Here is a 25,054-nt window from a genome sequence, read left to right as displayed (position 1 = left end):
ACAAATTCCTCAACCTCATCCCTCCATCTTACTCTTTATCTCTCCTAAATATAAAGTAAACATATACATATGTACATACATACATACATATATCAATTCATGCCATTCCATATTTCGTCATTCGGTTCGACGCCACGTCCATTTATTCGATGTGTCATTTGGATAATTGAAAGAAATCGTTTGCCTGCCTCGCCCTTAATTGCTATATAAAACAATTGCAGACAATTTATACTGCTCCTTCTCTTTTATCATCCCATCCATCTATCCATCCATCCAGCCCATCGTCTCACCCTTTATATCACTCAGACTCATACTCATGTTAGCTTTAAATGAACAAAAAAAAAAAAAAAAAACGAAAAAATACGCACACACCTATGCATGGAAAACTTTTTGTAAAATTTTATTTCTGTTTTCTGTTGAAAAACAATTTTTAAATTTGCCACCTCTTTTTATGCTACAAACACTCATGCAGACACATAAACTCGTATGTTTTTCGGATATCGTGCACAGTTTTTAATTGGGAAAACTTGTGTTCTCCATTCTGAGAGGTGTTGCAACTTTGTTCTTTTTCTTTTTCGTTTGCAGTTGCTATTGTAGGAAAATATCGAAATTCAGGAGGCATACATACATACATACATCATCATATCAAGCAATGCATATATGAATAATGAATATATGTACATACGTGTGTGTACCCAACTTGTTCATGTGCGTGTATGGTTAGGCAATAAGGGATTACATTTAAATTATAGATATAGGCGATATATATAGATCATATCATACATCATTTATACATATTTTGTAGCTACTTAACTAGTTTAAACTGATATAACTATTTATATTATTATAATCATAATCTTATTGTTAGCTTAATATAGCTTAATGTATACTTACTTACCAATTACTTTGTTAGAGAAACTGACAAGACGACAAGTCATCCCGTTTCGTGTTTCTCGTTACTTGTTGGAATGCCTTACTAGATCCATCTTCATTGATTGTTTGATAATAACATTAAACGTTGATTTCTCTGTTTCTTTTTTGTTTTATATTCGTTTACTTTGTGGAATTTCGTTTCGATCGCATTGATTGATTGATTGATTGCTGTTTTGCTGCATGTGTTATCCATCGTTTATCCAAAATATGTATAATCGAATCCTACTACTACTACCCATCAAACAAACCAAATATAAATCCCCCAACCAAACCCAAACAATATATAAATCCAACGACCAAAATATGAAAAAAAAAAAAACCCAACAACAATCAACATATGAAACTCATATATAACCGTATGTATACCAAACAAAAAAAACATTTTTACTCGTTCAATTTTACTCCTTACTTACTACTCGCTGCTACTTTCCTATTAAATGATCTATCTATCTATCTACATATGTATCTTACTTCTCACTCTTTCTATAACAACTTTTAATCTTCTTAAACTCATCACACAATACTTTTACTTGTACATACATCGATCATATACAAATCACTGACACACCACCACCACCACCACCATCATCATAACCACCCAACCAACCACCGAGTCTCTTTTGCCCGAGGACAGCATTAGTTACTTGACTAATTTCTTGCAGTTGTTCTGTTTCTCGTTTCTCACGTGGCAGCTGCTCGATCATGTTCTTTTCAACCCAGCTTTGTGGATCTATACGCCAGCGAATGTACAGGCACGTCTGTACTCATATCTGGCCACTGAATTCTTGAGCGACACACAAATCTACAGTAATGTTCGTCGAGTGAGCACTGTCCTGCAAACAGTGCACACTCTTAAATACTACTATTGGGTGGTCAATCCCCGTGCCAAGAGCGGCATCATACCAAAGGGCTTAGGTGAGTCTGCTGCGATAGTGGGGGAAAACTTGTGAAATTCATGGCTAATTTTACAGATGGACCGCGACCAGCGCAAAAGGATATACTAGCCATTCGCGCTTACATTCTACTATTTCTGAAGCAGCTGATTATGATCGGCAATGGCGTCAAGGAGGATGAACTGCAAAGCATACTCAACTATTTGACGACCATGCATGAGGTGAGTTGTGAGCTGCAAAACAAAGGAACATCTGTAACATTTGATTTTATAGGACGAGAATTTGCATGATGTTCTGCAAATGCTCATCTCATTGATGTCCGAGCATCCCAGCTCTATGGTACCTGCCTTCGATGTGAAGCACGGTGTGCGCAGCATATTCAAATTGCTGGCAGCCGAAAGTCAATTGATACGCCTACAGGCCCTAAAGCTATTGGGCTTCTTCCTCTCAAGAAGCACACACAAGTAAGTAGATTCCTGATATCTGATGCAAAAGCTACGATCGATCACTCAATTAACTACTTTCACTCTCTCTCTCTCTCTCTATCTTTCTCTGTCTGTCTATTGTTTTGTTTGCAGACGTAAATATGATGTGATGTCACCACATAATTTGTACACTTTGCTGGCTGAACGTCTGCTCCTGTACGAGGAGTCACTATCCCTGCCCACATATAATGTGCTCTATGAGATCATGACCGAGCATATATCACAGCAAATCTTGTACACACGCCATCCAGAACCAGAGAGTCATTATCGCCTGGAGAATCCAAGTAAGTAGAGAGTTATTTTCCTTTTGTACTTGTAGCTAGGTTATATCTTTTGAAACCCCTTTGCGTCCTCCCAGTGATCCTTAAGGTGGTTGCAACTCTCATTCGGCAATCGAAGCAAACCGAGTCGCTGATCGATGTAAAGAAACTGTTTCTGCAGGATATGACACTGCTGTGTAACAGCAATCGTGAAAATCGCCGCACTGTTCTTCAGATGTCTGTATGGCAAGAATGGCTCATTGCCATGGCATATATTCATCCAAAGAACTCGGAAGAGCAAAAGATTAGTGATATGGTTTACTCACTATTCCGCATGCTGCTTCATCATGCCATCAAGCATGAATATGGCGGTTGGCGTGTATGGGTAGACACGTTAGCCATTGTCCACTCGAAAGTGTCATATGAGGAATTTAAATTGCAGTTCGCCCAAATGTATGAGCATTATGAGCGACAGCGTACGGATAATATCACGGATCCGGCCTTAAGGCAGGCGAGACCAATTAGCACGATAAGTGGCTGGGAACGTGAGGAGTTGCAGCAGCAGCAAAATGGTGCTGTCAGTCCCATACCGAATCCCAATTCAAACTCGCAACAACAGCCAGCAATATCCATGGCCTCATTAGAGGATGCTCCTGCTGTGGAGGAAGAAGTTGAAGAGATGGAGAGTCTCAGTGTGGAGGCTGAAGTAGAAGCGGATCCTGACGCTGAAGCTGACAACGAGAATGAGAATGATGCTACCGAAATAGATGTAGAGCCTGAGCCAGAAACGGAGGCATGTGCCTGTATCGAACAGCCGGCGACGGAGGTTGTGTCAAATAAATCCGTTATAGCTAACATTTCCGATGTATACAATGAGCAAATCAAAACAGACGAAGCCCTTCAGGCAACAACTGCAGCACCCACACGCACTTGCAATGGTAGCCATGACGAAGCCACGGAAACGAGCAATGAACTCAAACCAGAGTCACCAACGAATGGTGGCCAAGCGGCTTTGAAGGAGACACTACAACTAAGCGACACAATGGATGTAGAAGAACTTGAGTTGGCTACGGCCAAGGATTCGCTAGATGCAAATGAACATGTGGCCCAGGTGCTAAAACTATCGGAGGCTGCATTAGATAAATGCAAACTGGCAGTCGATGATGTCTTACAGGAAGCATCTTCAGTTCTCAAAGATGAAGAGATCGAATTGGCTGTCAATGAGGTGGTCCAGGGAGTTCTTAAAAGTGAAAGTAAAAAGACGCCAGCTCAAGCGACGCAGGAAACTAAAGATGCCAAAGACGGTGACGAAGATCAAGAAGATGATGTGTCTCGGCTCAATAGCAAGAATTTGCTTAATAACAATAATGAAGAGCAGATCCTTGATACAAAATTGGAGAAGGAGACGGAGACAAAGACGCAAGCACAGGCAGAGGAAATCGAAGTGAATGCCAATGAGATCAGTCAAGGTCCGGCCAAGACTAGCGAAAACGAAACAACGTTCGAGGCGAAAAAGGAAACGGAAACAAAACCCGAAAGTGAGCAAACAGAGACCAGTAATCAAAAGACTGAAGATTCAACAGCTAATAAGCTAAACAATAATGATAAATTGGAAAACGAAATCAAGGTAACGACCAGTGAGGAGCATCTCAAGAGTCCACCATCAACAGAGACGGAAAAGGAGCCAGCAAAGCTTCCAGAACCGACACCAAACCCATTAGATTCGCAATCCGCAAAGCCAGATGTCCATCCTGAGCCAGTAAGGGAGGAGAATCTATTGCATTTGACTGACTCCGAAGAAGAACAGACGGATGATGTTGTGGCCAGTGCAGTTCGCGACATTGTTGAACAACTAATTGAAAAAGTTATAGACGCCACGCAAGCAGAAAACGAACAGGAAACAGAAACGGAAACGAACAACAATGAGGTGCCCACCGCTGTTGTTAAAGAAGTACCAGAGAGTACGGAACTACCAGAGAGTGTATCAGCGGCGACTGCCCAAGAAATTGTCCAAGAAGTGGTTGAAGCAGCTCTTGACTTGGTCGAAGAAAGTCAGATCGAGACAGCGGCCGATCACGAGGTCGTGACAGAGACGAGTGAACAAGAGCATGTAACCGAGATCGTGAGCAAAGTCCTGGACAATCTAGTGGAAGAAACTGTCAAAACAGTGGCCGCCGAGCAAACCACACAGACATCTCCCGAGCCTTTAGATAAACCAGAAATCGAGACACCTGAGACACCGCCGCAGACGCCATCTCCAAAATCAGCAGCAACAACGGCAGCGCCATCTGCTGCAGTCAGAGTAAAGCCTCAAGAAGTTGATTCTACCACTCAAACAACACCAAAGAATGAGGCAGGTCAACAGATTATGGAGATAACAGGACAAGAGGCAGATGCCCAATTGGTAGACTCTATCGAACAGCAGCAATCAACAGAAGTCTCAGCCCAGCTTAAGGCCAATCACTATGGTATGTTATGAAACATTGCTTGATTCATGTTTATTCAAATTGAACCCGTGTATTATTATCTACTTCTACTACTTGTATTAGCTGGCAGTAATGCAAACAGCATTGAAATTAATGCCAATTCAAAGCAACAGCAGCAGCAGCAACAACAACAGCAGCAGCAACAGCAACGTACTAAATCGGGATCAACGCGACCCATGTTCAGTCCTGGACCTACACGTCCGCCTTTCCGTATACCGGAATTCAAATGGTCCTACATACATCAGCGGCTGTTAAGCGATGTGCTCTTCTCGCTGGAAACGGATATACAAGTCTGGCGTAGCCACTCGACAAAAAGTGTCCTTGACTTTGTCAACTCTAGTGAGAATGCCATTTTTGTGGTGAATACAGTGCATTTGATTTCACAACTGGCCGATAATCTAATCATTGCCTGTGGCGGCTTATTGCCTCTGCTGGCCAGCGCCACATCGCCAAATGTAAGTTTTACAGTCTCTCTTTAGATTTGTGGGGGTAATCAATTGTTTAAGCGATATGCTGGGATTATTGAAATTTACTGGCTAACTAACTTAATGCCCATTTAATCATTTGTTTGTTTGTGTTCAGTCCGAATTGGACGTTTTAGAACCAACACAGGGTATGCCCTTGGAAGTGGCCGTATCCTTTCTGCAGCGTCTCGTTAATATGGCCGATGTTTTGATCTTTGCCACCTCGTTGAATTTCGGTGAATTGGAGGCCGAAAAAAATATGTCAAGCGGGGGCATATTACGTCAGTGCCTGCGTCTAGTCTGCACCTGTGCTGTGCGCAATTGTTTGGAATGCAAAGAGCGAACGCGTTACAATGTGGGAGCCTTGGCCCGCGATGTTCCCGGAGCGGCACATTTGCAGGCCCTAATACGCGGTGCCCAGGCGTCGCCAAAGGTGCGCACACATACACACACCTTGCAGTCACATTTCATTTCATTAAACAAATTGAATAACTCTATTTCAGAATATTGTGGAATCAATCACCGGCCAATTGTCGCCGGTGAAAGATCCAGAGAAGCTCCTCCAAGATATGGATGTGAATCGTTTGCGCGCTGTCATCTATCGTGATGTGGTGAGTTGGTCTGAATGGCGAAATTCGAACTATTGTAGAATTTTCTAACTTCCTCTTTTGTTCCCTCTCTTTTGCTCTATTTCCTTCTGTATACAGGAGGAAACGAAACAGGCTCAGTTCCTATCACTAGCCATTGTGTACTTCATTTCAGTATTGATGGTATCCAAGTATCGTGATATTTTGGAACCACCTGCGGAGCCACAAATCCAACGCCAATCGCCAGTGCTTCAACGCACAGCTGGCAGCGGCAACAGCGGTAAGTTTTGTCTAATTTAACTTTCTATATATTGTTACTTAACAAATATTTCCAATATATATCTCTTCATATATAAACATATAATTATTTTATTATATATAAAATGAAGTCGTTTTACTATACCCTTGCAGTGAGTAATTATATATTTAGTTTTGTTGGGTTTTAATTTCCCCATGAATCTGTGCTCTGACAGTTGATTAGTCCATCCGCTTTCGATTAAACTAGATAGAACGCTTAACAAATATCTTTACTCAATTGAATTAGATAATAGTTAACTCATTATATCTGTTGACATGGGAGATAACACTTTCTATATTTTATTAACAGATCTGCAAGGGTATATAAACTTCGATGCTTCGAAGTATGTTATGTGGGTATCAAAGTATATTTTTATATACTTGATGTATAATTTTTTCTAATTTTTCAAGAAATATTTGGGGATTTATATATCAATTTTAATTGATTTGTTTTTTTTTTTTGTTTTTTATTTTTTTTGTTTCCGGTTTACCTATTATAGTCTCTGTCTACCTGTGTTTGTTTTGATTATGGGTTTCATCCTTGTTTGCATCTGTTTCCGTTTCCGTTTCTGTTTCTGTCTCGCTCGTCTTCGTCTTTGTCTGCGTCTTTGCCTTCTTCTGCTTCGTCTTTGTCTCTATGTCTCGTCTGATTTTGCTCATTTCGTTGTCTTGATTTCTTTTCTACTGCACCAAAAAAGGGAAATGTTAAATTACACCTGAATTTTCTTCTACTTGATATTTGTATCCTTTGTTTCACATGCGTTCCATTCAATCATTGATTCGTTCATGTGATTTTCGTTTCGACAATTGGAGCTTGTTTCATTTCTTTTGATTTGGGTTATTCTTGTCATACTCTTATAATATATATTTTACTGAGTTTATATACAGCTAAACAAATGTGTTGTTCTGTATATTCATAGTGGTAGTCGTAACGACCCAACACCCCCCCACCATCACTTCCTTCTCCCCTTACAATGAACAGCAAATTAATCTCAGCTAGGCGCACTTTCATGGACCTTCATCTTGTTCTGTTTTCCGTTTTGTCTATCGTTTACCTTTTAGATTTTGATTTTGTTTCATTTGAACTCTAATCACTTAGCTTTTAAGAAAACACATTGAAAAAGAAACACAATACAAAAACAAACCGCAAACAAAACATTAAGAAGAGAATCAAAACTAAGAAAAGACAAACAAACCAAAAAAAACTCATCATGTGTTGTTGGTCCGTTTTTCATTTTTCCTTTTCTTTGTTTCCTTTTTTATTCTGCTGCTTTTTCGGATTGTACAAATAACAAAAAATAAAATAAAACAATATATATATATGATAACCAACAACAAAAACAAAAACCGCTCGCCACGCCCACCATCCCTCCCCCCGAAAAAACCACCAAAAACAATTCCTCTGTAAATATTCATAAAACAACAAAAAATATATAAACTTTAGAAGCTGCCAGTGCTCGCCCCTTATTCCCCCAATGGTCGCATCATGTCTATCCACAATTTTTGCCCGAGTCGCATCAGAATCATGTGTCTGCCGGCAACATGCAAGAACAACAGCAACAACAACAGCAGCAGCAACACTACTACCAGCAGCAACAACAGCCGCCTCACAGCAATCACTCACATCATCACATGGCTGGAAGCTACTATCAACAGCAGCAGCAGCAACAGCAACAGCAGTTGCAGCAACAGCAATTGGGTGGCAATATTTCGCCCACTCCTTTGGCCACACACTCGACAAGTTCATCGGCGAGCTCGACGGCCACTTCGCAGCCAGCCTCAAGTTCATCTCTTTCCAGTTTGGCATCGCAAGGTCAGCAGCAAACCCACAGACAGATCCACAAACAACAGCAACAGCAGCAGCAGCAATATCACACGCACCAGCAACAGCAACAACCGCACTATGCTATGATCAATGGTCATCAGCAACAACAACCGAATGGAAAACATAGCAGTGGAGGACACTATGAGAATGGGTCGACAGGTGCAGCCGCAGCAGGAACTGTCTATCATCCGCACGCTCATTCACATTCGCATCCGCATTCCCATGCCTATATGCGTAATGTCGACCAGCAGCATCAGAATGGACATGTTTTAGCCGAATATATAAATGGTCATGGTAATAACAACAACGCCATGATGAACAATATGAGAAATCTAAGGAATGGTCATAATAATCCAAACTCATCAACGGCAACTGCCGCTGTTGATGTTGGTGCTGCTGCTGCTGGTGGTGGTGGTGGTGGTGCTGGTGCTGGAGGCATGCCTGGCATGGGTATTGGCATGGGTATGGGCATGGGCATGGGCATGGGCCTAGGCATGGCTGATGGCAATGTAGGTGGAGGTGTTGGCGGCGGTGGCGTCGGCGGTGTTAATGCTTACAAGACAAATGCCATAAATAATAATTACCGCTACAATGGACGCACCGGCAATGTGTCTGGCTCTGGAACAGGTATCGCTCGCTTTAGCTCTATAACAGCGAACATTTTCTTTGTCTTTGTTGATTGTATTTATAAATGTGTGTGTGTTTGTGTGTGTGTGAGTGTATCTGTGAGTGTGTGTAGATTAGAAATGTATATTTCTTTCTCTCTCTTCATCTATCTATCTCACTCTGTGTGTTTAGAGTATAAGTTAGGTCTCACTCTCTCTCTCTTTTTCTCTATCTATCTCTCTCTCTCTCTTTACTCATATAAGAATTTGTATATAGTTATATGGATAGATTTAGATATATATGTGCACCTTAATTTATATTTAGATATTTGAAATTTATTACTTATCAGTTATTTGTTATAATAGCAATCGAATATTCAATTGTCTATTGTTTTTTTTTTTTTTTTTGGTTTCTTTTGTTCTGTTTCTGTGCCTTTTGTATAGCTTTCATTTGCTTTGAATTCTGTTTCTATCGTTTTTTTGTTTTGTTATTTTGCTGTTTGTGTATGTATTTTGTTGCTCATTTTATGCGTTTCAATTTATTCGGTTTTTGCTCCATTTAATTGCATAAATACAATCATCCATAGCAATTTGTAAATATGTATGCCGTACAGTTTTCTTTTTTTTTTTTTACCACTCCCTTGTGCTCCAAACTCGCAGTTTTCTTTTATTTTGTGTGTGCGTGTGTGTATGTACATATATGTGTTGAATAAATAAAACATTCAAATAAAACTCTAAACCAAAGGGAAATAGTACTTTTTCAACAATTAAGCAATGAACTATTTCATCACACAACTGAAAAGTACGTCTCAATATATTAGAACTTAAAGATCAAAGAATATTTTCCACCACTTTTATGTGTGTGTCCTTTTTCTATTGTATATAAAATACATTCTCTTAAAGGAAAATCTTTAACTTTTGTTCGGACGCATCTCAAAACTGATTACAAGTTAGATAAATACATAGCTTAAATTTCTTTTCGATTTTCAAATAACTTCTCTAAGCAATGATTCGCTAAGAAAATCAAAATAAGAATTGTCCGAATTTGTATTTGAGGAGAATAAATCAATAGATCAATTGAAGGAATCTGTCTTTCTTCACACATTAACATCTCTATTTGTCTATTTATATATATATATACATACTATGTACATACATACATACATACATATGTATATGCATTAACTATTTATGATAATAATTCCATTGTAAACAAATCAAAAGCGAACGTAAAGTATGATTCTATCAACTGTTTTTGCGGCACATTAATCGAAAGAAGATTTAGGCGTATTAAAGTATTAAGTTAAATCAAATCGAAATAATATAATTCCCATTTGTATTCAGTTTTTTTTTTTTTTTTTTGATTTTCTCGTTTTTCTGTTGCACTTCACTTTTGTTTGTTGTTTGATTTCCCTCATTTTGAAGTGCTTTAAATAGTTGAAGAATTATCCTTTTTGTTTATTTTGTTTTCCTTTCGCACAATACAGCGCACATACAATACATAAATACATAGATTTATGGAAATTCATAATTCCGTTGATTTCATTTCCTGGTTCCATATTCGGTTGGTTTTTTGTTTTCTTTATGTCTACCGATTTTTGGTTACGCATGTTGATAGAACAAAATTTATAATTTTTTGTTATACATATATTTTGAGTTTGATTTTCGTAAGAGAAATAGCAGCAGCAGCAGCAACGACAGCGACGTCGACGTTGGCTAATTTGTTTCAGGTGTGTGGTTGTGTGTGTGTGTCTGTGTGGTATATGTTGATTCATGTTGGGAAGGTGGTTAATGTGCAGTAATCGATTTATGCTCTTAAAAAGTGTAATCTATCTTTGTAACCGACACACACAGACACGCCAGATACACATACATTCTTACTTATGCTGAGCTTAATGCTGCCCAGCCACAAAATGACAGGAGCAAACAGAATTTTTTGACAGATCAAGGCGGCTTTTACATGAGGCAAAAACTAGAAGAACTTTCATACCATGCGACTTCTCCTCTTCATCCTGCTGCTACTCCTCCTCACCATCATCACGCTCCTCCTTCTTCATTTGGCTTTTCCACAAGCTTTGTCAGCAGAAATTTCATTCAATTTTTCTTCATTTGCCACGCGGAGCGAACGAGATGGACACACAGTGAGAATGAGAGGGAGAGAGAGAAAGAGACAGAGAAAAGGCCATCAGGGCCATGAAGCGCGAAAAGTTCTTTTCCTCTGCAATAAAACATAATTCGTTAATTTTACATTTTATGAAAATGAATTACATGAAAATTATACAATTTGCCATCCATGCATATACATGAAAATGTGTCTGTGTGTGTGTGTGTGTGTGTCTGTCTGTGTGTGTGCGCATAAAATATTTCACCGACAGGCCATAAAATGGCATTCGGCACGCTTGCAATTTTAAAAATTGCCTCTGGACATGCCCATACCAAAACGTGTATTCAAAAAAAAAAAAAGCAACAAAAGAGAAAAGCGATGTAAGAGAGATTGACAAAAAGTTTTCCATTTGTCTTTGTTTTCCATTTGTAACAAATATTCTATATACCACAAGTTGAAGAGATATTACATAGTAATTATTCTTTAAAAACTACAAACTACATTTTATTCAAAACCAATTCTCAGTTGTCTCAGTTGAGACATTTGTTTTAGAGGACTTCATCACCTCCTTCTTGATCAAACGCCTTTACGATTCCCGAATTTTTCAAAAATTCTTATAGAGTATTGGGCCAAAAAATGCTGGGACAACCTTTCCATTATTAAATTAATGGCAGCGACAAAAATGTAAATTAGTCGCAACAATAAAAGAAAATGAAAAACGGAGAGGGGATAATTTAAAACCGAATAAAAAAATGTAGAAATGTGGCAAAAGGAAAAGCGACAAAAAACACAGTTTATACAACTGTTGGAGCCGATAAAATCTTCCGAATGTTGTACAGAAGTAATTTGTGGTGCGCTCCCTCTATTTTCCACACTTTTTCTTCCTCTCTCTATCTGTGTGTGTGTGTGTGTGTGTGTCTGCTATGGAAGGAGGTCGGGGAAGGCGTGTCGGAAAAATTATTGCAAAAGCCGCAACAAAAACCTGAGTGGAAAAAAGTGTAACACACTCATAAATTTCAATTAAGCCACAGCGAAAAAAAGAGAAAAAAACAGAAAAAACCTAAAAACGAATAAAAGGAACGAGAAAAATAGTCAAAATGTTAAACAAGGTTAATTTGCCGGGGATAAACGCAGACCAGGAAGACTGAGAATAGAAATTCCCCATACTAATTATTACCAGATAAGAGAACGCCAGTAGCTCTAGCAGTTGGTCATGAAGCATGAAGAAGAAGAAAGAGAAAATCTTTTAAGTCGTTAAGGCCTCATACCAAATCATAATTTCTGCTATTTAATACGGATTTTTGATGAATTTCAGATGGACAGATTGACTGTTTGAATGTGAATTTCGAGAATAAAAGAATAATAAGAATAATAAGAGAATAAAAAAGAAGTCTGTATTTATAGGCATAGCTAAGAGTGAATGAGTCTGTATGCGAATGTAAGAGATAGATGTCTGAACATTAACTATGGTTTTCTATGAATTTCATTTTAAATTTGTTTTTTGTTAAAGCTTTTCCAATCGACAATTATTTACGTAATATATTCCAAGTATTTTCGTATTGTAATGATGAGACCTATTGAAAGGAAAAAATCAATTTGAATGACGAAAAACTATGCCACATTAGGCCACAATTTAATAATGCTTCATTCTCAATTCCGCAGGTGCACGCCAAATTCAGGACAGCGACTATGAGATAATCGTTGTCGATGAGAACAATCCCTCAGTGCTGGCCGATAATGATTCACATTCCAGTGGACCGCCATCGATCAAGGTGAGCATTTGTTTGTCATATACTTGTGAAATCGTGAGACTTATATATGTAGATATTATATATACATATATGTACCTGTATATTAATCTATTCGGTTAGCTAAGGTTTATGAGAAAGATCAAAGAAAAAGTAAAGCTGCAAAAGCACTTTGCATGTTTTAGTTACTTCATAAGTCAATTGAGTGAATGTTTCATATACATGAATATAAGTATATATACATAAATATATATACATTGTGTATGTGAACTTATTTAGTAGGTTTAAAAAAACAAAATTTATCATTGAACTAATTTTTTTAACTAATTTGAAACAATACAACAACAACAACAACAATAACCTTCATTTGCATGTAAAACAAAAATTTTCGACACTTGAAATCAAAAATCAATTGATTATAATCAGACATCAACAACAACAACAACCGTTCATAATAACAATAACAACACAAAGACAACAACAATAACTGCTACAGCAACAACAACAACAACAACTACAACAACCAAAGATACAATTAAAATTCAACAGCAACCATTGTCACCACCCAAGCCAATGGTGCCACAAAAATTGCCAAAGGTAAAAAAAAAACAAAACCGACATCAAAAAAAACATCAAAACCAACAAAAATAAATATTCATTCAGATGATGCAAACAATTTGTGTACATGTCGTAACAGCAAAAACAAAAAACCCACCACCCAATCCACTAACTTACTTAATAACTCACTAAATACTTCTTCACTCCAACTCACTGTGAATTAAACTACCAAAATTTCATTATATTTATACCAGCACCACCATAACGGGCGAAATGTTGACGCACCACCTCGAAACACTAATCATTAGACCACTAATACTGACACTAAAACGTAGTGCTTCAATAGCAATACGAAAGCATTATTTGAATTTTCATGAAATTTGCATTCTTATACCGCGTTTAATTAGTGCACCACCAAACCATCATCCACCATCATCCAGCACCATCAAGACCAACCCTCGCCTCATTCACACATACATCTATAAATATTTATTGCATTCTCAAAATATTTGCAATTTCAATTCACATTTTCTTCTTTGCTTTTTGTAAATTCATAAATATTGCATTTCCATTCCCTTTGTTTGTCATTATTTTACTTTTAAATTGAATTCAAAAGTTATTAACGAAAACAATAAAGCAAAAAAACGAAACAAATAACTTTGCTAATTGAACAACAGACGAAACAAATTATGGCAATAAATAGAAAATAGATATATAATATATACAAATTCAATCAATATTTGCAAGCCAAAGTGGTTAATACTTTAATAGAGCTGGCGAGGAAAAGGGATTAGTTGGGAGGCAAATAGCTAATTGAATTGTCATCAGTTAAAAAGCGTTTGCAAATAATTTCTATGTAACACTAGTTTATTTGAAACTTATGCATAATTAGATTAGTTATGTAAACAAAAAAAAGCCAACCTTATTAATTGATTGAAAAATCAAATTAATAATGAATTTGAAAGCAAACATTGCTATGCCAGGAACTCGAAACTTTCCTCTAAATTCCAATTTCAAATCAAGGAGTGCAAAAAGAGGTGACAAATGTAACAAAACGAAAGAAAAATTGAAGTCCAAAAACTTTACTAACTTTGTTATAAGCAATAATCCACTTGCCCCAAATAGTATGCTATACTTTTTTGAAAACAAAGTGAAATGGCTTATTTAGGTAGAATTCGCTTTAGTCCAACGATGGCAATCAAAAAACGTAAGCATAGAGTAGAAATAGAGGTAGTTATTTAAGCATTTGCTATTTGTTGCTGCATTAAATTTATTCCACTTCATTTCGTTGGATACCAAACATAATTTTACCCCCCACACTTGTACATTCCTTTCGATTTCGATTTGTATGCAAGTTATATAAAGTATATAGCTCTCTCACTCCCTCACTCCCTCACTCTGTAATTCTGTCTCCGTAATCCGATTTATGTGCGTATGTATGTATATGTAAATGTAAATGCTAATGTAACCGTAGATATATGTAAATGTATGTATTCTATGTAAGTGTGTGTGCCAAAGTGTGTTTGTGTGGCAAGTGCAATTAGTGAAATGTGCCTACAATATGTAGCCCCATCAGCATCCACAAGCCGCATTTTTCTTAGCATCTCCCCACACCCCATTCAATTTGTAGCCTTCACTTTTTTTGCGCTCCGGAAAATCGCCTTTCCCTTAATGAACTCTGACATGGTGTGAGTCTATGAGTGTGTGTGCGTGGGTGGGTGGGAACTTCAAACTCCGCCTACACAGCCCTGGGTGCGAAAGGTGTAGGCATATATATCAACTTTTGACGTGACCAAGATGAGAAGAGAGAACGGCCAACTGTGGACTGTGCTGTGGATATTGGGTTATTCTACAGATTTCAATGGGGTTTGGTACTGCTTTTGGGTGTTTCGGGGGTGGAGTTGGAGAGGGGTAGAGGGGCAGAATGGACGGGATTCGGGCAAACAAAGAGGCGATTGATTTCATGTTGATGACATGCTGTACGTAAGCAACAGCTGAGGACATACACCTAGTTACACTTTTGGGTTTTTGGGGTTAACATGCATCAGACGACTCCTTTACCCTAGTTCCCATTCTATATGTCTGTCGACGACCCCGTCATCCTTGCCATCTCCGTCTCCGTCTCCATCTGAGTCTGTCTGTCTGTCATTTTGCTGTTGTATTTGACAGTTGACATTTGTCAAACGCTTAACAAAATTTGTCATATGCCAGAGCCATTTTCGTTCCATTCCAGGGAGTTTTGCCTAATGCCTGGAACTGCTGCTCCTTCTGCTGCTGCTGTTGCTGCTTTTATGCAAATCACTTGACAAACTGTCGCCGTGGTTGGGCATGGCCAAAAACCGAGTGACAGAATGGACAGAATGGGTTGGGTGATGCGTGGGTTGGGAGTGTAGGTGTTAGAGGGTGATGACAAATGCATCATGTGTTGACACGGCGGAAACTCGGTGTGGGCGGGGGATGGGAGGGAATTTTGATTTATAGTCCAATGTCCATAATTAATGCGCAAATGATAGGCATAGAGCACGCACACATACTGGCACATAAACAAGCACACCCACACATCGGCACACCTGCCTAGAGAGTTGACATTTCCCACATCGATTGCTTGAGCATAATCTGTGATACACTTACCATGACTTTATGACTATGACCATAAGTATAACTTCTATTACTATTATCTCTGTCTAATCCAAAATTTCGTAGAGTGTCGATTCGGATGTTGGGTCTTTGAACATGAATTCAACCGAAAACGAAGTGCCAGAGGTGGAATCATCTAGCGAAATACTGATCGACGATCACAAGCCAAGCAATTCCAATGATGAAAGCTGGACGGATGTCAATTTGAATGAAGATGCTGCCGTTCAAGCAGCTAGCGCTGGCATGGTTGTCGGTTTAGTTGATGCCAATGGTGCAAATGCCTCTGATATGGCTAAACATGATGGTATTGTTTCTGGTCAGCAAGGATCTGCAATCCATCATTCACAGCATCAGCAACACCAGCAGCATCAGAGTCAAGAGCGTGGCGATAAGCCGGACTCGGAAATATCTGTTGTCCGTGTACCCGATGGCTATGGATCTTCAACTGGCGCAGGTAGTGGTAATTCTGGCGGTGTCGGTGGCCCTGGTTCTGGATCGGGAAATGACATAAACACCAATAACGCCATGGTCCAGCGTCCACGGGCCGACGAGTTGCCCATGAAGGCACCCGCCTTGGTGGCCCAACTGCCATTGACAACACCGTCCCGCGAGGCCAGCCTTACCCAGAAATTGGAAATCGCTCTGGGTCCAGTGTGTCCTCTATTGCGTGAAATCATGGTCGACTTCGCACCATTCCTATCGAAAACACTTGTCGGCTCCCATGGCCAAGAGTTGCTAATGGAGGGTAAGGGACTGACGACATTCAAGAACTCGCATTCGGTGGTGGAACTGGTCATGTTGCTCTGCTCACAGGAGTGGCAAAACAGTCTGCAGAAGCATGCCGGCCTGGCTTTCATAGAGCTAATCAATGAGGGTCGTCTGCTCTCCCACGCCATGAAGGATCACATTGTGCGCGTGGCCAATGAAGCGGAATTCATATTGAATCGCATGCGAGCGGACGATGTCCTTAAGCATGCCGACTTCGAGTCGCAATGTGCCCAGACTTTACTAGAGAGACGGGATGAGGAACGCATGTGCGATCATCTGATAACAGCAGCCCGACGCAGAGATAATGTGATTGCCAGCCGATTGTTGGAGAAGGTTCGCAACATAATGTGCAATCGCCACGGTGCCTGGGGTGAAGGTAATGGAAACGGCAGTGGCAATGCCAGCAGTGTCAGTGTTACAAGTGGACAATGTTCGCTTTTGCCAAAGAGTACATACTGGAAGCTCGATGCCTGGGAGGACGATGCCCGTCGACGCAAACGTATGGTTCAGAATCCACGCGGATCTTCACATCCGCAGGCCACTCTGAAGGCGGCACTCGAGAATGGGGCACCCGAGGATGCCATTTTGCAGACGCGCGACGAATTTCACACACAAATCGCCGTGTCGCGGGCACATCCATCGTCTCAGCATAGCGGCGAGCTATTGGACGATGCCGAACTGCTTATTGAGGATCGGGAACTAGATTTGGATCTAACTGGGCCCGTGAATATCAGCACCAAGGCGCGTCTTATTGCCCCCGGATTGGTTGCACCAGGTACTGTGTCCATCACCAGCACTGAGATGTTCTTCGAAGTGGACGAGGATCATCCAGAATTCCAGAAAATTGATGCCGAAGTACTCAAGTACTGCGATCATTTGCATGGCAAATGGTATTTCTCCGAAGTGCGAGCCATATTTTCGCGGCGCTATTTGCTTCAAAACGTGGCACTTGAGATATTCCTAGCCAGTCGTACCTCCATTCTGTTTGCCTTTCCCGATCAGCACACGGTGAAAAAGGTCATTAAAGCATTGCCCCGTGTGGGCGTTGGCATTAAGTACGGAATACCGCAAACCAGGCGTGCCTCAATGATGTCGCCTCGGCAATTGATGCGCAACTCGAACATGACCCAAAAATGGCAACGACGTGAAATATCGAATTTCGAATATTTGATGTTCCTCAATACAATCGCTGGACGGACATACAATGACCTCAATCAGTATCCCATCTTCCCCTGGGTGCTGACCAACTACGAGTCTAAGGATCTGGATCTCAGCCTACCTTCGAACTATCGCGACCTGTCGAAGCCCATTGGCGCCTTGAATCCATCGCGTCGTGCCTATTTTGAGGAGCGCTACGAGAGCTGGGATAGTGATACGATTCCGCCTTTCCACTATGGCACTCACTATTCGACGGCTGCTTTCACACTCAATTGGTTGGTCCGTGTCGAGCCTTTTACCACAATGTTCCTGGCCCTACAGGGCGGTAAATTCGATTACCCCGATCGTTTGTTCTCGTCTGTATCATTGTCATGGAAGAATTGTCAACGCGATACATCCGATGTGAAGGAACTGATACCCGAATGGTATTTCCTGCCAGAAATGTTTTACAATTCATCTGGCTATCGGCTCGGACATCGCGAGGATGGCGCTCTTGTGGATGACATCGAACTGCCGCCTTGGGCCAAGAGCCCGGAAGAATTTGTGCGCATCAATCGCATGGCCCTGGAATCAGAGTTCGTTTCGTGTCAACTACATCAATGGATCGATCTGATATTCGGCTATAAGCAGCGAGGTCCCGAGGCCATTAGGGCAACCAATGTGTTCTACTACCTCACCTATGAGGGAAGTGTTGATCTAGACGGAGTTCTCGATCCGGTGATGCGTGAGGCAGTCGAAAATCAAATACGCAATTTCGGACAAACTCCAAGCCAATTGCTAATGGAACCCCATCCGCCACGTAGCTCCGCAATGCATTTGTCGCCAATGATGTTTAGCGCCATGCCCGAGGACTTGTGCCAGATGTTGAAATTCTATCAGAACTCGCCGATCATACACATATCGGCCAATACGTATCCGCAACTATCGTTGCCCTCGGTTGTGACTGTCACGGCTGGCCATCAGTTTGCCGTGAATCGATGGAATTGCAATTACACCGCCTCCGTCCAGAGTCCCAGCTATGCTGAATCACCGCAATCGCCGGGCTCGAATCAGCCGTTGACCATTGATCCTGTTCTTGGTAAGTTATCATCCCCCACCATATTTTTCTCTTCACCCCACTAGAACGCGTCTGCTGTTTTCTTCCCTTGTGTTAGCTGGCCATGGAACGAATAATAATAGCAATGCAGTTAGTCGGCGTCACCTGGGCGATAACTTTAGTCAAATGCTAAAGATTCGCTCGAATTGCTTTGTGACCACAGTGGACAGTCGTTTCCTGATTGCTTGCGGCTTTTGGGACAATAGTTTCCGTGTATTTGCCACCGAGACGGGTAAGTGTATCCACTCACACACAATCCCAACAGTCAGCCCCCTTAACGACTCGTATCCTTTTGCTTTTTTTGGTTGGTTTGTTGTTTTTTTTTGCCTTCTCAGCGAAAATCGTTCAAATTGTCTTTGGGCACTTTGGTGTGGTCACCTGCATGGCCAGATCCGAATGCAATATTACCTCCGATTGCTATATAGCCTCAGGCTCAGCTGATTGCACAGTTCTACTATGGCATTGGAATGCACGCACCCAGAGCATTGTGGGTGAGGGCGATGTGCCAACACCACGTGCGACTCTAACTGGCCACGAACAGGCAGTCACCTCGGTGGTCATAAGCGCCGAGTTAGGTCTGGTAGTGTCCGGTTCGACAAGTAAGTGAAATCTTCGAAAAAAAAAACCTGTTTTGTTTAGAGGATACAAGTTTTGAACGTCCAATATCTGTCTTTCCATCTGTCTGCCCATCCGTTCAGATGGTCCTGTACTGATTCACACAACATTTGGTGATCTGTTGCGCTCACTGGATCCACCGGCTGAATTCCACTCGCCCGAATTGATAACAATGTCCCGGGAGGGTTTCATAGTCATCAACTATGATAAAGGCAATGTGGCGGCCTATACCATAAATGGTAAAAAGTTACGCCACGAGACGCACAACGACAATCTGCAGGTATTAACAAATGCGAACGAATCTCTTTTAAAATGTTTTTGCTAACTCGTGATCACACACGGTGTTGTTTTCCATTTTCCTACCCTATAATTAGTGCATGCTGCTTTCGCGGGATGGTGAATATCTGATGACAGCCGGTGATAGTGGCATCGTGGAGGTATGGCGTACCTTCAACCTGGCACCACTTTATGCCTTCCCCGCCTGTAATGCGGGCATACGTTCGCTGGCCTTAACGCACGATCAAAAGTAAGCGATCCTCAAAACTTTTCTCTAATAACTTATACTTCAAAAATGTATTTGTGAAGGAAATTATTAATCCATTTCTTTTCTGTTTCGTTTATTTCTCTGATGCATTTCACAGATATTTGCTGGCTGGCCTCTCCACTGGCTCGATAATTGTGTTCCATATTGATTTCAATCGGTGGCATCATGAGTATCAGCAGCGCTACTGAATGGATCGATGAATGCGAGACGAAACAAAAAGCAGTAACCTGCTAGATAACAAAGCTGAATCAAATAAAGAGAAAAAAAGCAACCTAAACTTAACAAAACGAGTAACGAGTGGCGAGTGCAACTGATAAACTAAAAGAAGCATGTGACGGGCAGAAGGTAACGAGTGCATTCGTCTCTATTATTATTATTATTATTATTACCATTACTATTATCAACAGTTTTTTTTTTTTTATAGACATTTTACAATTTCTAGGCTAGTAAGCAAACTAATTTTTTTGTCTAGTTATAAATTACGCATTCGACGTGTTGGTGTGAGCGAGAAAACAAAAACAACACAAAAAAGAAAACACAAACAAAAAAAAAAACGAAAATAAAAACTTTTTTTTCTAGCATTACAAACAATAAAATATATATATTTAAATATAATTATAAAATAAAACAAAAACAACAACCGGAAAGTGAAAATATACTAAACGAAAGAACGCAAAGGCTTAAGTAAGTAGTTTAAATAGAACAGAATAGACGAGAATATAAATGAGTGGGAGAAAAAGACAGGCAACCGGAAGCAGAGAGAAGAGGGAATAAAATGAGTTAGTGTTTATAAAACGCAATAATCAGTTATGATAAATCTAGTGAAAACGTTTTCGAAGTAGTTGAAAAAATAAACCAAACCAAAACGAAAACACACGTACACACACCCACACACACAATCACACACACTTATACTAAATATAAAACAACAAACGCAACGACAACACAAAATGAAAATAATGAAAATGAAACTAAGTGGCCAAAAATTAACAAAAAATAAAACAAATAATTAAATTAAATAAAAATACTTGATAAAAAAAAAGAACCTACAAGAATAAAGCCAATTTAAAAAAGATAACAAAAAAAAAAAGTTAATGATTAAATAATGCAAATTTTGCGATTAGCGCGCAATTTCAAATTCAAATTGCAAACAACAAAAAAAAAAAAAAAAAACCCGATGCATAGGTATTTAAAAAGCATGGCAAGATATTTTAAAATATATATATATACTTATATATATGATAAATACATAAATATATAAATAGCACACACACACACACACACACATACACAATACATAACTTGCAAGGGGAAATGTTAGGCAAAACTTATCAGCCAAAGGCAAAGATTTCATTTTCGAAAAAAATTAAACAAAACAAAGAAAAAAAGGAAAACAAAATTGTGAGCACACTTACCAAAATATCGTAAAACATAAATTTATAAATTTCATTGCGTCCAAAGAGAAATAAAAATCGTGAAAAAGGCCTAATTGAAGCTTAAGTATATCCCTCCCCCTCCCTCTATCAACCCATTTGGCCCGCCGCCTCATTGACCCCCATTTACGCGTGCTAAATTCAACTTTTGGCTTACCCAAAATTAAAAAAAAAGAAACCAAAACTTATTCCTAAACATCAAACGTCCACAAATTGAGATATTTACTAATACATGCAAATAAATTTACTTAAATAAACATAAATACGTACGCGTATGTATATGTATTTATACACATTTGCAAAAGATCTGGCAATAAGGCGAACTCAGATACAGAATATTAAAATGTATGGCCTCAAAGATAGATCAGCAAATGCCAAAGTCATATCCTTGGAAGAGCATTTTACTCATCCTTTGCCAGTGTACTTATCCATGCATATGTATACATACATATACATACATCATTACGTATGTATGTATATAAATCATTTTATTTTTCAATCTTAGCTATGTACTTAAATATAGTTTGCATTTTGCAATTGGCATTCGATTGTCTGGAAGACAAACTTTTGTTTCTCAATTCCATCCCTGGGCAGGCATACCACATTTGCACTTAATGTTTAAATTTTGTATATAAAGATATATATATATATATATATATAATCATATATATATAGTTTTTACACAAAACATAATTAAGTATTTCAAGTATGTAGCTTGTGGACAGATATCTTGATAAAACAATTAAGATACAAATAAAACAATTAAATTATAATATAGTTAAATATGATTCATCACACAATCAGAATAATCAAAGGTTAATCAAAATGCTTGTGTGGCTGTGTCTCTGTGTGCGTGTGTGTGTGCATGACGTTTACTTGAGAGAGAGTGTGTGTGTGTGTGTCAAATGCTGTCCACATTTTGCAAACAATTTTAATGCAAACAATTGCAATATTCTGTTGTATCTTTCTTTTTGTGTACATAATCAGATCAATAATTAAACAATTTCCTTTGAGACTTCATTTTGTTTTTGTTTTTCATTCTGACTTCTTTTTCAACAAGTCGACAAAAGAAAAGAACGGATAAGCTATGGATTAGTAATTTAAATGTTGTACATAACTTAAGGGAAATACAAAAAGAAAAAACCAAAACTGAAAAAAGGAAAAAGAAAACGAAAAGAAGAAAAATGAACCTAGCCTAAAGGTATTTTTAAATAAGAAAATGATAAAACCAAAAAAAAAAAAAAAAAAACATAAAAAAAAAATAAAAAACTAACTAACTAAGCTCAGCCAAAATATATATGCAAGAAAACAGACGATTTAAAACAAATAAAAATTTAAAATACTAAAAAAAAATGCAGCAGCCAACTACAACAGTTTTTTTTTTTAAATAAATAATGTTTAGCTATAATGAAGTAAATAAATAAATTTAACAAAAGCAAAACAAAAATGGAAAACAAACAAAAATGCGAGCGCCAACAATTTTTAATTATGCACTTTTTATAGACTATAATGAAAGTAACAACAACTTAAATTAAACCTAAAGGATAAGCAAAAAATAAAAGCAACAAAGAATATTGCAAAAGGAAAAACACAAAAAACACAAGAAGAAGGGAATGCGAAAATTTAGTAGAATAAATAAATAACACGATAATGCAAAATGTTTTTAAATAAACAAACAACAAATGGCTGACAGTTTTAAATTTATACAAAATAAAAGAAAGTAAAGGATGATCAACTTCGGCGAACCGAAATCTGAATACCCTTGCAATATTCCAATATTTATTAAACGCAATTCAATATTTATTTTTTTTATTTTCTTTTTTTTTTAATTGCATTGCCATTATTGTCCGAATATGAAAATAAAATATAGTTTTAGCTACACAAGTCTAAAGGATAATATCAAACGATTCTGCAAGGGCATAACAGATAGCAAAAAGTAAAAATTTCAGAATTTATTCATGCACTTGAAAATATTGAATAATTTATTCACACTCAAACACACCCACACACAGACACACACATGCAAACTAACCCTAACACACACACACAGTATTGGCGTATTGAATAAAAAGTTAAAACTAGATAGGCCGGGATCATAATTGAGATCATTTGGCATCGATGAGTGAGTGGAAGGTAGAGGGAGTCCTTTTCTGTCCTGAATCCGTATTCGATTTTCAAGCAATACATTATTATAGTCTGTAGTTGAGACAAGGAAACGTTCTCCAAAAATAATGTCAATTTTGGCATTCGCAGAAGAATATGTGATGCATGATGGATTCAAACTGTCTCATTTGAATTTAGTTCGATTAAAAGGGATTATCATCGATTGGCTCTATCTGGTTTTCCATCACACACACAGACACACTCATACACAGCACATTTTAAACTACGAAGTATATTTTGTCAATAGCTGTAAAACTGTTAAACAAGTGGCAGAAATAACAGCAATACACACACACACACACCACCAGACACATCTCTACAAATACAAAATAAAAACAAACAAATAACAAAGCAAAAGCTACTACAATTAATGTTCATATTAATATTGCTAAAGAATAAATAAAATACAAAAAAAAAAAAAAAAAAAAAAACACACACACACAAGACAAACAAAAACAAAATCGAAAACCTTTTTTATGCTGCAAAAGAAAACTAAACATTAAAAGCAAAAACAAATGCAAGTATGAAAATAAAAATCACCACAATATTAAATTTAAAAGACAAAGAAATGGGAAAAAAATCAAGAAATGATAAAACTAAACTAATATAAATAATATATGCTACGATTCTAATAGATAAGTTTACACAGAAGAAAAAAACAAACAACAGAAACAAACGACAAAATCAACTACAAGTACAGAAATAACATTTGCATAGGCAAACAAGAGCGACAGCAACAACAACAACAACCACAAAAAAAAAACAACAGCAGCAGAAACAAGATAAATGCATACAAATAATAATAATTAACTTTAAATAAATTAAAATTAAATTAAGATTAACAAAGCAAAGTGAGCAAGCATTAAAAAGAAACAACAAATTATTATGTTCAATAAAGAAAAACAAAATGAAATCTGACAGAATTGAATAAATTTGAATTTGAATTTCAAAAACAAATTGGGGCTTAAAACAGAAGTAAGTAAGTATCTTCATAGGTGAGAATATTCCAACTGTTGCCTTTATTTGGCATTCAGGAAAGTTGAAGCTATTTGAGGATACAGGACCTGGTGACCTCATTCGATTCGTCTGGTCGAAGTACATCCCGATCAACATTTAAATAGCTGAGTTATAAACATTATGTACTTTTTGGCCTTGTAATTTTAAGCATTCAATTTATATAGCATACTTTTAAGGTGCCTACTTATTGGGAGTAAAAATGATCAGTAGGAAAGTAATGTCAAACGAACTCAAGGGCAACAAACAGGACAACAAAGTTACGACAGTTTAGCAGAGGGAATAAAATAAAACCTAAAAGTCTGGACGAACTTAAGATATACATATATGCTTATACTTTTCGTTGCCAAAACAGACGAAGACTTTATATGAAGAAACAAG

At 38.4% G+C, this 25,054-nt stretch overlaps 1 protein-coding gene across 22 annotated transcripts in view; it reads left to right on the top strand.

The window, feature by feature from the left end:
• The window catches only part of rg (rugose), a 164,490-nt gene extending 139,899 nt beyond the window's left edge, over positions 1-24,591 (top strand). For 11 of the 22 annotated variants that reach the window (XM_068303526.1, XM_068303528.1, XM_068303527.1 and 8 more), the window contains 18 exons: positions 1,596-1,848; positions 1,905-2,047; positions 2,100-2,290; positions 2,405-2,595; positions 2,670-5,039; positions 5,121-5,512; positions 5,640-5,954; positions 6,025-6,132; positions 6,229-6,388; positions 7,850-8,857; positions 12,602-12,711; positions 13,114-13,284; positions 15,949-18,886; positions 18,963-19,136; positions 19,240-19,503; positions 19,603-19,799; positions 19,894-20,045; positions 20,161-24,591. In XM_068303526.1, the coding sequence (XP_068159627.1) occupies positions 1,596-1,848; positions 1,905-2,047; positions 2,100-2,290; positions 2,405-2,595; positions 2,670-5,039; positions 5,121-5,512; positions 5,640-5,954; positions 6,025-6,132; positions 6,229-6,388; positions 7,850-8,857; positions 12,602-12,711; positions 13,114-13,284; positions 15,949-18,886; positions 18,963-19,136; positions 19,240-19,503; positions 19,603-19,799; positions 19,894-20,045; positions 20,161-20,251 (9,228 nt within the window). In that variant the 3' untranslated portion in view covers positions 20,252-24,591. The remainder of the gene's footprint in view (positions 1-1,595; positions 1,849-1,904; positions 2,048-2,099; positions 2,291-2,404; positions 2,596-2,669; positions 5,040-5,120; positions 5,513-5,639; positions 5,955-6,024; positions 6,133-6,228; positions 6,389-7,849; positions 8,858-12,601; positions 12,712-13,113; positions 13,285-15,948; positions 18,887-18,962; positions 19,137-19,239; positions 19,504-19,602; positions 19,800-19,893; positions 20,046-20,160) is intronic. The other 11 variants (XM_068303529.1, XM_068303533.1, XM_068303524.1 and 8 more) reach the window with 6 other exon arrangements.
• The last annotated feature ends 463 nt before the right edge of the window (positions 24,592-25,054 follow it).

This window comes from Drosophila tropicalis, unplaced genomic scaffold (genome assembly GCF_018151085.1).
Source record: "Drosophila tropicalis isolate 14030-0801.00 unplaced genomic scaffold, ASM1815108v1 contig_158, whole genome shotgun sequence".
NCBI lineage: Eukaryota > Metazoa > Arthropoda > Insecta > Diptera > Drosophilidae > Drosophila > Drosophila tropicalis.
The sequence above is the reverse complement of the archived record's forward strand: the minus strand, read 5'-3'. Positions and strand labels throughout refer to the sequence as shown.